At 43.6% G+C, this 13085-nt stretch overlaps 1 protein-coding gene across 2 annotated transcripts; it reads left to right on the top strand.

The window, feature by feature from the left end:
- The first annotated feature begins 8012 nt into the window (after positions 1–8012).
- LOC118372236 (transcription cofactor HES-6-like) lies at positions 8013–10025 on the top strand. 2 transcript variants are annotated; one of them, XM_035758055.2, is made up of 4 exons: positions 8013–8298; positions 8438–8533; positions 8650–8728; positions 9262–10025. In XM_035758055.2, exons 1-4 carry the CDS (start codon positions 8236–8238, stop codon positions 9639–9641), a joined length of 618 nt encoding a protein of 205 aa, XP_035613948.1. In that variant the 5' UTR covers positions 8013–8235; the 3' UTR covers positions 9642–10025. The 2 variants fall into 2 exon arrangements, with proteins under 2 accessions (XP_035613948.1, XP_035613947.1); XM_035758054.2 differs by having other exon boundaries at positions 8014–8298; positions 9259–10016.
- The last annotated feature ends 3060 nt before the right edge of the window (positions 10026–13085 follow it).

The raw sequence follows: 13085 nt of genomic DNA, 5'->3' as shown, positions 1-13085 counted from the left end.
ATTAATTTGGCAGTAACTACAGGCAGCAACACTGTAAAGGGGTTGTGGTGAATTTGACAGTAACTACAGGCAGCAACACTGTGAAAGGGTTGTGGTGAATTTGGCAGTAACTACAGGCAGCAACACTGTAAAGGGGTTGTGATTAATTTGACAGTAACTACAGGCAGCAACACTGTAAAGGGGTTGTGGTGAATTTGACAGTAACTACAGGCAGCAACACTGTAAAGGGGTCGCAGTGAATTTGACAGTAACTACAGGCAGCAAGACTGTAACGGGGTCGTGGTGAATTTGGCAGTAACTACAGGCAGCAACACTGTAAGGGGTTGTGGTGAATTTGGCAGTAACTACAGGCAGCCACACTGTAAAGGGGTCACAGTGAATTTGACAGCAACTACAGGCAGCAACACTGTAAAGGGGTTGTGGTGAATTTGGCAGTAACTACAGGCAGCAACACTGTAAAGGGGTTGTGGTGAATTTGGCACTAACTACAGGCAGCAACACTGTAAAGGGGTCGCAGGGAATTTGACAGTAACTACAGGCAGCAACACTGTAAGGGGGTTGTGGTGAATTTGGCACTAACTACAGGCAGCAACACTGTAAAGGGGTCGCAGGGAATTTGACAGTAACTACAGGCAGCAACACTGTAAGGGGGTTGTGGTGAATTTGGCAGTAACTACAGGCAGCAACACTGTAAAGGGGTCACAGTGAATTTGACAGCAACTACAGGCAGCAACACTGTAAAGGGGTTGTGGTGAATTTGGCAGTAACTACAGGCAGCAACACTGTAAAGGGGTTGTGATTATTTTGGCAGTAACTACAGGCAGCAACACTGTGAAGGGGTTGTGATTAATTTGACAGTAACTACAGGCAGCACCACTGTAACGGGGTCACAGTGAATTTGACAGTAACTACATGCAGCAACACTGTAAAGGGGTTGTGGTGAATTTGACAGTAACTACAGGCAGCAGCACTGTAAGGGGGTTGTGGTGAATTTGGCAGTAACTACAGGCAGCAACACTGTAAGGGGGTTGTGGTGAATTTGGCAGTAACTACAGGCAGCAACACTGTAAAGGGGTTGTGATTATTTTGGCAGTAACTACAGGCAGCAACACTGTAAGGGGTTGTGGTGAATTTGGCAGTAACTACAGGCAGCAACAGGGGTTGTGATTATTTTGGCAGTAACTACATGCAGCAACACTGTAAATGGGTTGTGGTGAATTTGACAGTAACTACAGGCAGCAGCACTGTAAAGGGGTCACAGTGAATTTGACAGCAACTACAGGCAGCAACACTGTAAAGGGGTTGTGGTGAATTTGACAGTAACTACAGGCAGCAACACTGTAAAGGGGTTGTGGTGAATTTGGCCGTAACTACAGGCAGCAACACTGTGAAAGGGTTGTGATTAATTTGGCCGTAACTACAGGCAGCAACACTGTAAAGGGGTTGTGATTAATTTGGCAGTAACTACAGGCAGCAACACTGTAAAGGGGTTGTGGTGAATTTGGCCGTAACTACAGGCAGCAACACTGTAAAGGGGTTGTGGTGAATTTGGCAGTAACTACAGGCAGCAACACTGTAAAGGGGTTGTGGTGAATTTGGCAGTAACTACAGGCAGCAACACTGTAAAGGGGTTGTGGTGAATTTGACAGTAACTACAGGCAGCAACACTGTAAAGGGGTCACAGTGAATTTGATAGTAACTACAGGCAGCAACACTGTAACGGGGTCGTGGTGAATTTGGCAGTAACTACAGGCAGCAACACTGTAAAGGGGTCACAGTGAATTTGACAGTAACTACAGGCAGCAGCACTGTAAAGGGGTTGTGGTGAATTTGACAGTAACTACAGGCAGCAACACTGTAAAGGGGTTGTGATTAATTTGACAGTAACTACAGGCAGCAACACTGTAAAGGGGTTGTGGTGAATTTGACAGTAACTACAGGCAGCAGCACTGTAAAGGGGTCACAGTGAATTTGACAGTAACTACAGGAAGCAACACTGTAACGGGGTCGTGGTGAATTTGGCAGTAACTACAGGCAGCAACACTGTAACGGGGTTGTGGTGAATTTGACAGTAACTACAGGCAGCAGCACTGTAAAGGGGTCACAGTGAATTTGACAGTAACTACAGGAAGCAACACTGTAACGGGGTTTGGCAGTAACTACAGGCAGCAACACTGTAACGGGGTCGTGGTGAATTTGGCAGTAACTACAGGCAGCAACACTGTAACGGGGTTGTGGTGAATTTGACAGTAACTACAGGCAGCAGCACTGTAAAGGGGTCACAGTGAATTTGACAGCAACTACAGGCAGCAACACTGTAAAGGGGTTGTGGTGAATTTGACAGTAACTACAGGCAGCAACACTGTAAAGGGGTTGTGGTGAATTTGGCAGTAACTACAGGCAGCAACACTGTGAAAGGGTTGTGATTAATTTGGCAGTAACTACAGGCAGCAACACTGTAAAGGGGTTGTGGTGAATTTGACAGTAACTACAGGCAGCAACACTGTGAAAGGGTTGTGGTGAATTTGGCAGTAACTACAGGCAGCAACACTGTAAAGGGGTTGTGATTAATTTGACAGTAACTACAGGCAGCAACACTGTAAAGGGGTTGTGGTGAATTTGACAGTAACTACAGGCAGCAACACTGTAAAGGGGTCGCAGTGAATTTGACAGTAACTACAGGCAGCAAGACTGTAACGGGGTCGTGGTGAATTTGGCAGTAACTACAGGCAGCAACACTGTAAGGGGGTTGTGGTGAATTTGGCAGTAACTACAGGCAGCCACACTGTAAAGGGGTCACAGTGAATTTGACAGCAACTACAGGCAGCAACACTGTAAAGGGGTTGTGGTGAATTTGGCAGTAACTACAGGCAGCAACACTGTAAAGGGGTTGTGGTGAATTTGGCACTAACTACAGGCAGCAACACTGTAAAGGGGTCGCAGGGAATTTGACAGTAACTACAGGCAGCAACACTGTAAGGGGGTTGTGGTGAATTTGGCACTAACTACAGGCAGCAACACTGTAAAGGGGTCGCAGGGAATTTGACAGTAACTACAGGCAGCAACACTGTAAGGGGGTTGTGGTGAATTTGGCAGTAACTACAGGCAGCAACACTGTAAAGGGGTCACAGTGAATTTGACAGCAACTACAGGCAGCAACACTGTAAAGGGGTTGTGGTGAATTTGGCAGTAACTACAGGCAGCAACACTGTAAAGGGGTTGTGATTATTTTGGCAGTAACTACAGGCAGCAACACTGTGAAGGGGTTGTGATTAATTTGACAGTAACTACAGGCAGCACCACTGTAACGGGGTCACAGTGAATTTGACAGTAACTACATGCAGCAACACTGTAAAGGGGTTGTGGTGAATTTGACAGTAACTACAGGCAGCAGCACTGTAAGGGGGTTGTGGTGAATTTGGCAGTAACTACAGGCAGCAACACTGTAAGGGGGTTGTGGTGAATTTGGCAGTAACTACAGGCAGCAACACTGTAAAGGGGTTGTGATTATTTTGGCAGTAACTACAGGCAGCAACACTGTAAGGGGGTTGTGGTGAATTTGGCAGTAACTACAGGCAGCAACACTGTAAGGGGGTTGTGATTATTTTGGCAGTAACTACATGCAGCAACACTGTAAATGGGTTGTGGTGAATTTGACAGTAACTACAGGCAGCAGCACTGTAAAGGGGTCACAGTGAATTTGACAGCAACTACAGGCAGCAACACTGTAAAGGGGTTGTGGTGAATTTGACAGTAACTACAGGCAGCAACACTGTAAAGGGGTTGTGGTGAATTTGGCCGTAACTACAGGCAGCAACACTGTGAAAGGGTTGTGATTAATTTGGCCGTAACTACAGGCAGCAACACTGTAAAGGGGTTGTGATTAATTTGGCAGTAACTACAGGCAGCAACACTGTAAAGGGGTTGGGTTGTACAGGCAGCAACACTGTAAAGGGGTTGTGGTGAATTTGGCAGTAACTACAGGCAGCAACACTGTAAAGGGGTTGTGGTGAATTTGGCAGTAACTACAGGCAGCAACACTGTAAAGGGGTTGTGGTGAATTTGACAGTAACTACAGGCAGCAACACTGTAAAGGGGTTGTGGTGAATTTGGCAGTAACTACATGCAGGAAAGTGGCAAGTAGCTTAAGTTGTTATATTTCATATTGCAGTACACCTGCTGAAATCTAAATGCAGTATCAAAGCAAGTACTGTGTAATGACACACAGTACAATACTGTACAATTTACTGTATTATACTTGTTTAAAAAAGTACATGCTCCCGCTATCTTAATGAATGAAAGGATGGCTGGCTGGATGAATGAAATTCATGGAGGGGATTTGGGGTTTCTAAGTCACAGCATTTTACTGTAATTACATGGAATTGGTGCAAGCAGGTCATCTGCTAAATAATGTGTTTACACATTACAGCATATATATTAATATTTGGTGTTTCACTTCCAAGAGGCCTTATTAAAGGCATCCAAACTGGCAGTGACTACAGGTCAAAACAGACCAAAAAAACATGGAAAAATGCTCAATCATCAAGGGTTTAAGGCTTGCTGCTACTCCAATCTGTCCCCTATACATTTTTAAATGATGGGGCACTACTACCATATACTGGTGAAATTGGTAGGCCTAAAGCACTCTCACCAACAGGTGCAAAAAAATTATAGCCTTTTACAAGGCACCCTCAAAATATGTTAATGAGCCAACCTACCATGCACCCCACTGGAGGGCCAAGGTTGTTGGCACTCCAAAAATGCTGTCGATTCTGTGGGATGGAATTACAGTAGCCTTCGAAATACAGCAATTATTTCCCAGCCTACAATTTTTTCACATAATGCACCATCATTTACAGTATCATGCAGTAAAACGTTTCACAGTATTCTACTGTTGATTATACCCAAAATTACCTATAAATAAGTGTAATAACAGCATAATAATGCATCACTAAAGTTGTAAAAAATGTCTCACATCATGTATATTTACTTTTAGAAGGATATATTGTTTTTGTTTCAATTAATAGATATGCAGGTGTTCGAGAAAATAGTGACAAATAAATATGGAAAATAGATAATTTCATTGGAAGGATGGATGGAGGGATAGAGACCAATTTGGCCAGTAATTAAAGGCTAATACAATACATTAAAAAATAGCAAAATGTTGCTAATTGTAGCAGACAGTGTACCTCTACAGTATATGCATTCCCAGTGCGCATTTCACAAAATCTGATGTTGCAAATGTGAAGCGCCTCAGATACAGTATATGCGTCTAGATCCGGAATAAGTCACCTAAAAAACGGATGTAGAACACGGGCACACTGGCCCAACAGGAATGATTGTGTTCCTCATAATTTAGCAGCCAAGACGAGTGGGCCACTGGGCCTTTTAGGGCGTCTGGGCCTGGAAGCTATTGTGGCATTGTCATCCCACGCTAATTCTGATCATGGGGACGCGTGGCCAGATGGTAAGGGAGAGAGGGCGTGAAAGGGCGCAAGCACCTCTTCATAAATTGGCCTTTTAATTCGGTCTCTCTGATAGTTTCTGCCCTTTGCTGCCTTTGCTGCCGGATTCATTGATTTTTGGCCGTTCTGTGCCATAACCCATAACAAATGGAACTTTCTAGAAGTTCCTATTATAGAGCCTCCACAAAAAATGTCACAACTCGAAATTGACACATTGAATAGACTAATGTAGGTTAGGATAGGCTATTGGATCAATTAGGTAGGCCTATATGACATTTTGACCCACTAAAATGTAATTGCCTTGTTAGGCTACATTGTCCTGCGCATGTAGAACGTTTTTCTTTTGGTGAGACGTTGCTGCTCTCTGGAAGAGAATGCATGCTCTGCGACCGTGGGGTCTTTATGTGTGACCCTCTGAAGGACGTTTCCTAGTGATAAGCGACAGGCGGCTGACTGTGGGTCGCGTGGCCAGATGTGCCATTGCCCTTTGTATGGTTATAGGCCTCCCCAAAAGTCGCCCAAGTTTTCTGGAGTTTCAAAAGAAACCCCACCACTCACTGTATTCGTCAGCCACAGCCCACCCATTGTGACTCTATAGGCCTATAGATTGGATTTGTGGTTTAGAAAATGGACTCAAATCGGTATACTTATTCAAAGCTTCGCTGATGCACACTTGTCCGCCTGTCGCCTGTCATTGCCAACTACCCACTGAAGGTTAGTTAATTATTAAGGCTCTGAGGATCACACTCATTTAAGCCTACAGTAATCCTTCCAATAAAAAAACAACAATATCATCCTATGCCTATGCAAAAATGAGCTAACCTGTTTGGACATCTCTTGTATTGTTAATAGGCTACCATTCAGGGTTTGGGTCAATTCGAATTGATGACAGTCATTCAGGCAATTGGAAGTAAACTGAAATTTCAATTCAATTATTGAAAATGCCTTATTTATTTTCACTGGTTTCTCAATAAACTGAAAAGTAGAAGCTATTAATTTTCCAAAGATTTTAAAAGGGAGTATTATAAATTCAAATGACTTATTGAATTGACTGGCTTCAATTCGAATTGACCACATTAGGCTACACTGTTTCATGTTGGCAAATTCAACAAGTGCTATACTAATACCTGTTGCATTCACAAATAGGCCTAATAGGACTAATATGTTAGTCTCATGCATAACAATGTGATATCAAAATGTATTGTGTGGTCAATTGCTCATACTGACGCTTCATTGTGATGATCACACACCTGCCCGAAAACCAGGGGTCAGGGCGCACCTGCCTTAACTTCCCATTAGTCACCTCCTGCTCCGGGGCTCACTGAGAGAGAGCCTTCTCCCGGGCTGGACTGTCCACTTCTTCCTCCACAGGGTTAGTACTCTCTTCATGGTGATTAGGTTCGGCTGAATACCGCCTATTGTTCGGCAGAGTTTCCCACGTTCGAGCATTCGCCTGACAGTCGCGTGGCTCAAGTCAAACACAGAGCCCCCGCCATGAATCTCTTACGCCAAGGGCCAGCGCGCGGGTGTGACATCTGTCTGCGTGGTCACTCTGACATCTGCTCTCCCTGACTCAATGAGTTAGAAAAAGTTGACAATATATGTTTAGGGTACAGTTCTAAAACGCTTCCTGTATCTGGCTTAAGTTAACAAAAGTTGTACATTAAAAAAAAGTATATGATTAATAATAAGCTATGATCAATATCCTAATATTTGTCCTTTGTCGATATTAGACAACCCAAAGAGGATCGGAATTCATGTGGAATTAGGCCCATTTACCCCCACCCATATCCACCAAAACCATTACGTGAAGGGAATTCATTTTATTTCAACGAAATTCAGAACAGAAAACAACACCTGCAATCGATGTATTGAATTTTAATCAATGAATTCGAATGAAACCTGACCACCTGTTGATAATTCGTTGAGTAGCCTAGACCTACTGAATTGCTAAACCAGTGCAGAGTTGAAAATAGTTTGAAATAAGCTTCTTTAACTTTGAGTGTAATTGCCAATAGGTTTTCCAGTCAGGAACATACAGTATATATCCCTTGCCATTGCGCGAACATAATTTAGGCTATATGTCAGGAGAAACAGTTTTTGTTATACTGTAGGCTTGTGGCTTAAATTCTCAGTGCAATTAGTTTAGTCCTACTCTTCACTCAGGATTGAATCACTAGTTTCTCAGCATCAACACTTCCCTAAGCACTTGTTAGTATCGACACCGATACAGACAGGGCCACTAGGCGTTGTGGGTATTTTTTCTGTGTGAAACTTCAGGGGATAGGTTTCGCCTTTTCTCGGGTAGGCCTAATGCTTTCCCAGCTCATTGGCATGAATGGCCAAGGGGGTCCCTGGTGTAACCACGGTAATTACACACTCTTGTTCGGCCCTGGGAATGACAATCCTGAGGGGACCCGTGCGCTTTGCTTCACTAGAGAGAGAGAGAGAGAGGAGGGAGCAGAGGGGGGAGCGGAGGGGGGGTCGATGGGGGTGCATGGTTTCAGGCTGGACATCTGTCGCTTGTATTTTTTTGCAGGGCTGGTACCTCGGCTATTGAAAAGAGGCAGTGACCTGTCATCCCTGACTGATGGGAGCGACACCGTGTGTGGGAAAATACCTCAGCCAAAGAGCTCGAGCATTCACATGCTAATTCTTCCCTATAAATAAGAGGGGTGCGCCGCGCGGAGGGCCTTACAGACATATCCTAGACTCAGCCGGAAGAGGAGAGCTATACTCCATATACAACTATACCGAGCGTAAAGGAGAGATGACAACCAGCGCAATGGCGCACAACGTGGGGAGACACTCGAGTGCCAAGGAGGAGAGAAAGGTATTGCCTTCGTCCCCGTCGATAGATAAACTTAAACATCAACATGTGTCTTTCTTCGGAGATGCTCACGCTTAGTGATCATCTGGTCCAGTTTCTGTCTGTATCTGGTCGCCATTAACCTATCGCTTTCCATCTCTAGTTGCGCAAGCCGCTCATTGAGAGGAAAAGACGGGAGAGGATTAATAACTGCTTGGATCAGCTGAAAGAAACGGTCGTCGGGGCGTTCAGTCTTGACGTGAGTAGGCCTATATACACACTGTATTTTAATTGTTATAAATGCTCAATTATATGGCGTGTGAAAGACGCAATGTAAGTTATTTCTTGACACTAACTTTCCATTTTCCCCAACAGCAATCGAAACTTGAAAAGGCGGACATTCTAGAGATGACAGTGAAACACCTGCAGAATGTCCAGACACATAAATTCAGTGGTAAGTGTCCAATAAAGTGACTTGACGGAAGAAACATACAAGTGAGTTTTCAAAGTTGTGCCTGTGTGCAATAATCTATGTAAGCAGTTGGGGGCCTAATCGGCACGTTAGAAAGTAGTTACTGAGACTGGTGGGAGTATTTTCATCAGTTATTGAACAACAGTCCTATGGTGCCAAATAAGAATAATATTTTTTGATTATTAGTACTCATAGTTGTATGATTTAATTGTGGTTTTCTCCATATTTTCTCTTGGTTTCAACATAAAACAATTGATTAGTCAAGTGATTCTTAATCCTGGTCATGAGGACCCAAAGGGATTCCACTAATCAACTCATCATTTAAACATTTGATTAATGGAATCAGGTGTGTAGTGTTAAGGCAAAAACAAAAATGTGCTCCCCTTTCAGGATTAAGAAATGCATTATACAAATGTATTTTGGTTAATAGGCCAGTCTGGGTGCAATACATCCTGCGACCAACAGATTGTGCTATGACCCATGTTTGACCCAGTGTCTCCTCCCCTCCACAGCAGACCCCACCTTAGGCCTGGAAGCACAGCAGAAGTACAGCACAGGCTACATCCAGTGCATGCACGAGGTCCACAACATGCTGCTCAGCTGCGAGTGGATGGACAAAACATTGGGCTCCCGCCTGCTCAACCACCTGCTCAAATCCCTGCCCCGCTCAAGCGAAGAGCACCCCTCTCGGGCCAACCCCAACCTCAGGCCTGACGCCCCCCCACCCAGCCAGGGGCCAGGAGCCCCCACTACACCCATCAGAGGGGACCCCAGGTCTGGGAGGCAGGGCCAGATGGAGGGGCCACTGTGCCATGTGGTGGGGCCCCAGGACAAGCCCCTGCTCCTGCCTGGGAGCCCCCACCTGGGCATGCTGGAGATGTGGAGGCCCTGGTAAACTAAACCGGCCCTCTGGGTGTGTGCTGGATCCCTATGTTAGACCCTCCTCTGTTATGTATCTTATAGATATGCTACTCAGAAGACATTGTTTTGGATTGTGGGGCGGTTGCATTTCTGATCTAGGTGTGGTATATAAACAGACCTCTCAGTACTTCCTCTCCGAAGTCTACTTTCCGTAGCCTGCATTGTAGAAGGCTCTTATTCATCTTTTTCTTCTATTTATTGTATTAACATCTTTATTTATTGAATAATAAGATAAAACATGTAGCTTCTTAGCTGTAGTCACAAATAGCTTTTGTACTCCTCCCTTTGTTGTATATTACTAACCAATATTAATAAAAATGTGTATGGAATTTCTGTAGATGTTATACATTTTATTTGTACACACCTGTACTTGTGCACACGCGCAAAAACACACACACTTTCTCTCTTATATAGAAATAGAAATGTGTTTTGATCCTATCAACATGATGAGATAAACCCATGTTAAAAGATATGAATGATGCTGAGGCTTACAGCTGCTACAGTATTATTGTGCATTTATAAACAATTAAAAACTGTATAATATTCCATATTATACTCTTGCTTGCAATGTGAAGGAATATAAGCAAATGGTTTCAGTAATAATAAATGACCTAGTCCAGAACTTCCAAAATGAAGGAAAGCCTTGAGTAAAATGAGGGATACAAAGTGTATTGAAAGCAGGTGCTTCCACACAGGTGTGGTTCCTGAGTTAATTACGCAATTAACATCCCATCATGCTTAGGGTCATGTATAAAAATGTCCAGTTGCCTATTATTTTGGCTACCATGGCAAGAAGAGATCTCAGTGACTTTGAAGAAGGGGTCTCAAAGGAGCGTAGCAGGTTTAACGTGTGTGTGTCAGTCACCAGAGCTCAACCCAATTTATGGGAGATTCTGGAGCAGCACCCGAAACTTACGGAATTTATCGTTGAATAATGGTGTTGCATGCCTCCAATAGAGTTCCAAACACTTGTATAATCTATGTCAAGGCACATTGAATCTGTTCTGGCCGCCCGTGTTGGCCCATAGCCCTAATAAGACACTATGTTGGTGTTTCCTTTATTTTGGCAGTTACCTGTATGTGGTGAGGAAATTAGGTCGGTGGTTTCTAGTGTTTACACCTGCAGCCCAATTTTGAACTTTTTTTCACTAATTGCTCTTCTGAACAATCACGTCAGATCTTTTTCAGAGGTGATCTGATTGGTCAGAAGACCAATTAGTGAAAAAGATCAGAATTGGGCTGTGGTTAGATGACTGGGGATATGACGTTGGTTGATCGCTGGCAATATTTGTGTACACCCTACTGGACTTGAAGTAGAAGGAAACACGTTTATAATGATTTTCAAGTACAGTATAGGCAAACCATTATTTGTTTACAATTAAAAACATGTTTTTATAAATGTAACCTTTATTTAACTAGGCAAGTCAGTTAAGAACTTAAGAACAAATTTTTATTTACAATGACGGACGGAATACCCCGGCCAAACCCGGACGACGCTGTGCCAATTGTGCACCGCCCTATGGGACTCCCAATCACGGCCGGATGTGATGCAGCCTAGATTCGAACCAGGTACTGCAGTGACGCCTCTTGCACTGAGATACAGTGTCTTAGACCGCTGCGCCACTCGTTCAATTGTGAATTTTTAAAAACCTGACAAATGAACCTTATCCACAGGCATTTTTTTTAAATTATTGAATTCGAAAATTGAAAACGTTGCTGTAGTAAATGGCCTATCTCCTCCTGACTATAAACCCATAATAATTGGCCACAGAGCTAATGAAGCCGCCGGGTGGTGGCAGAGAAGGGAGAGAAGATGGAGAGGGGCGCCCGGTCCCTCTGCGGGTTCTCGAACAAAAGCGGACCGAGACAGCTGCTCTCTCCCCAGTCCAGACCATTAAGAGGAGATCTGGAGCGGAGCGTGGGGTGGCGAGGTGCCAAACTCCTCCACTTCAAAGCCTCTGGACACGGCCTTCATTTAGGTTGTACATATTTTACTGATGCCTAATTGCTGTAGCGAAAATCTTGTGCATAAAACTAACTCCTAATGGTATCATGTTGTTTACCTGGAGAATTTAGTGACATGACACATTGTGGTGCTGGTTTAGACACAAATGCGCTATTGTGTATTGGTAATTTGCATGACAATGCGCTGTATACACAATATACAATACATGCAACGAGACCAGAAGGTTGAACACTTCTATCAGACGTAAACAAATAGACAATTGTGCATAAAAGAATAGTGCACACACCCACAACGAAATTTGTCTAATGGATATAAGTCCATTTCTAGACATAACATAGGCTGTTTTTACATTGGCAGCCCAATTCTGATCTTTTTACACTCGTAAGTATTTTGGCCAACCAGATCAGGTCTTTTACCAATAATGGTGCAAAAGATCAGAATTGGGCTGCCTCTGTAAACTCAACCATAATAACCTAAATGTTCTTGAAAAAAAAGCCGGAGTTAATTTGTTAACTGTAAGGGGTGAGCAAATACAAACATGCATGAACTCTAAAGATGAACATTTTTATTTTTGGTACTTATTTCTTCTGTGCGTTTTAAGGGAATGGGGCATCTGAGAGTGCAGTTGCACCCAAACCAGAAGTCACCAAAGAAGTGAGAGAACAAATGAGGGGCAGGCTAACACCTGTCGCTTTCTTTGGGGAAGGGCCTTTAATTCCCAGTCTGATTCAGTTTAGGCCAAGGGGCCTCCGCCAGCAGCTGCCAACTGAAGGCATCGCGTTACATCGGAGAACCCGCACTGGGGAAATCTTCTGAGCCTTGCACAGGGACATACGACAAATGGTACTGGGTAGGGCAAGAAAATAAAGTGAGAAACATGACCGAGTCTTGAGATAATCAGCAGATTGTCAGGATTTGTAATGAAAAATATATTAAATTGTCATTATTATTATTTTTTTGACACATCTGCATAATATTTCTCTGTGTTATGCCATAAATAGTCCTATTGGCCTACCTAGTGAAATACACTGGACACATTGGAGCTCTGATGACCCACTGAATAGGTAGATCATTTGTGATAGCAGCCTGCACTCCATCCTATTTCCTTTCACAGAATGTAGCCTATAATGTGCAGTTATGGAGGACACAAACAGATGACAAGATGGAAGATGCCAATAGCTGTCTAATAAACATGTTATAAGTTACATAAGTTGTTATTACCATGCAATGCACTTGTAGGCTACTTTTTTTTCTCCAAAATTGTAATTATTTCTTAAACAGTAGCCTGAGTGAATAGCCTACGGTTGATCAATAACAACAAAAAACACTGTCGCCGGATACGCAACCCAAAAGATTACTTGTGACCACTACTGATTCTCACCGCGCAGAAAGGGCTGGCGGAAGACAAAGGAGAGGGCTCTGATTGGCTCTCGCGGTGTGTGCTCTGTTGTC

Source organism: Oncorhynchus keta, chromosome 18 (assembly GCF_023373465.1).
Source record: "Oncorhynchus keta strain PuntledgeMale-10-30-2019 chromosome 18, Oket_V2, whole genome shotgun sequence".
Taxonomy (NCBI): domain Eukaryota; kingdom Metazoa; phylum Chordata; class Actinopteri; order Salmoniformes; family Salmonidae; genus Oncorhynchus; species Oncorhynchus keta.
Note: the sequence above shows the minus strand (reverse complement) of the source record. Positions and strands in the feature narration are given on the sequence as shown.

Coding starts and splice junctions, on each gene's coding strand:
- LOC118372236 (XM_035758054.2), top strand. CDS start 8,236: ATGACAACCAGCGCAATGGCGCACAACGTGGGGAGACACTCGAGTGCC. Junction 8,299..8,437: donor GTGCCAAGGAGGAGAGAAAG/GTATTGCCTTCG, acceptor TTCCATCTCTAG/TTGCGCAAGCCGCTCATTGA. Junction 8,534..8,649: donor TCGGGGCGTTCAGTCTTGAC/GTGAGTAGGCCT, acceptor TTTCCCCAACAG/CAATCGAAACTTGAAAAGGC.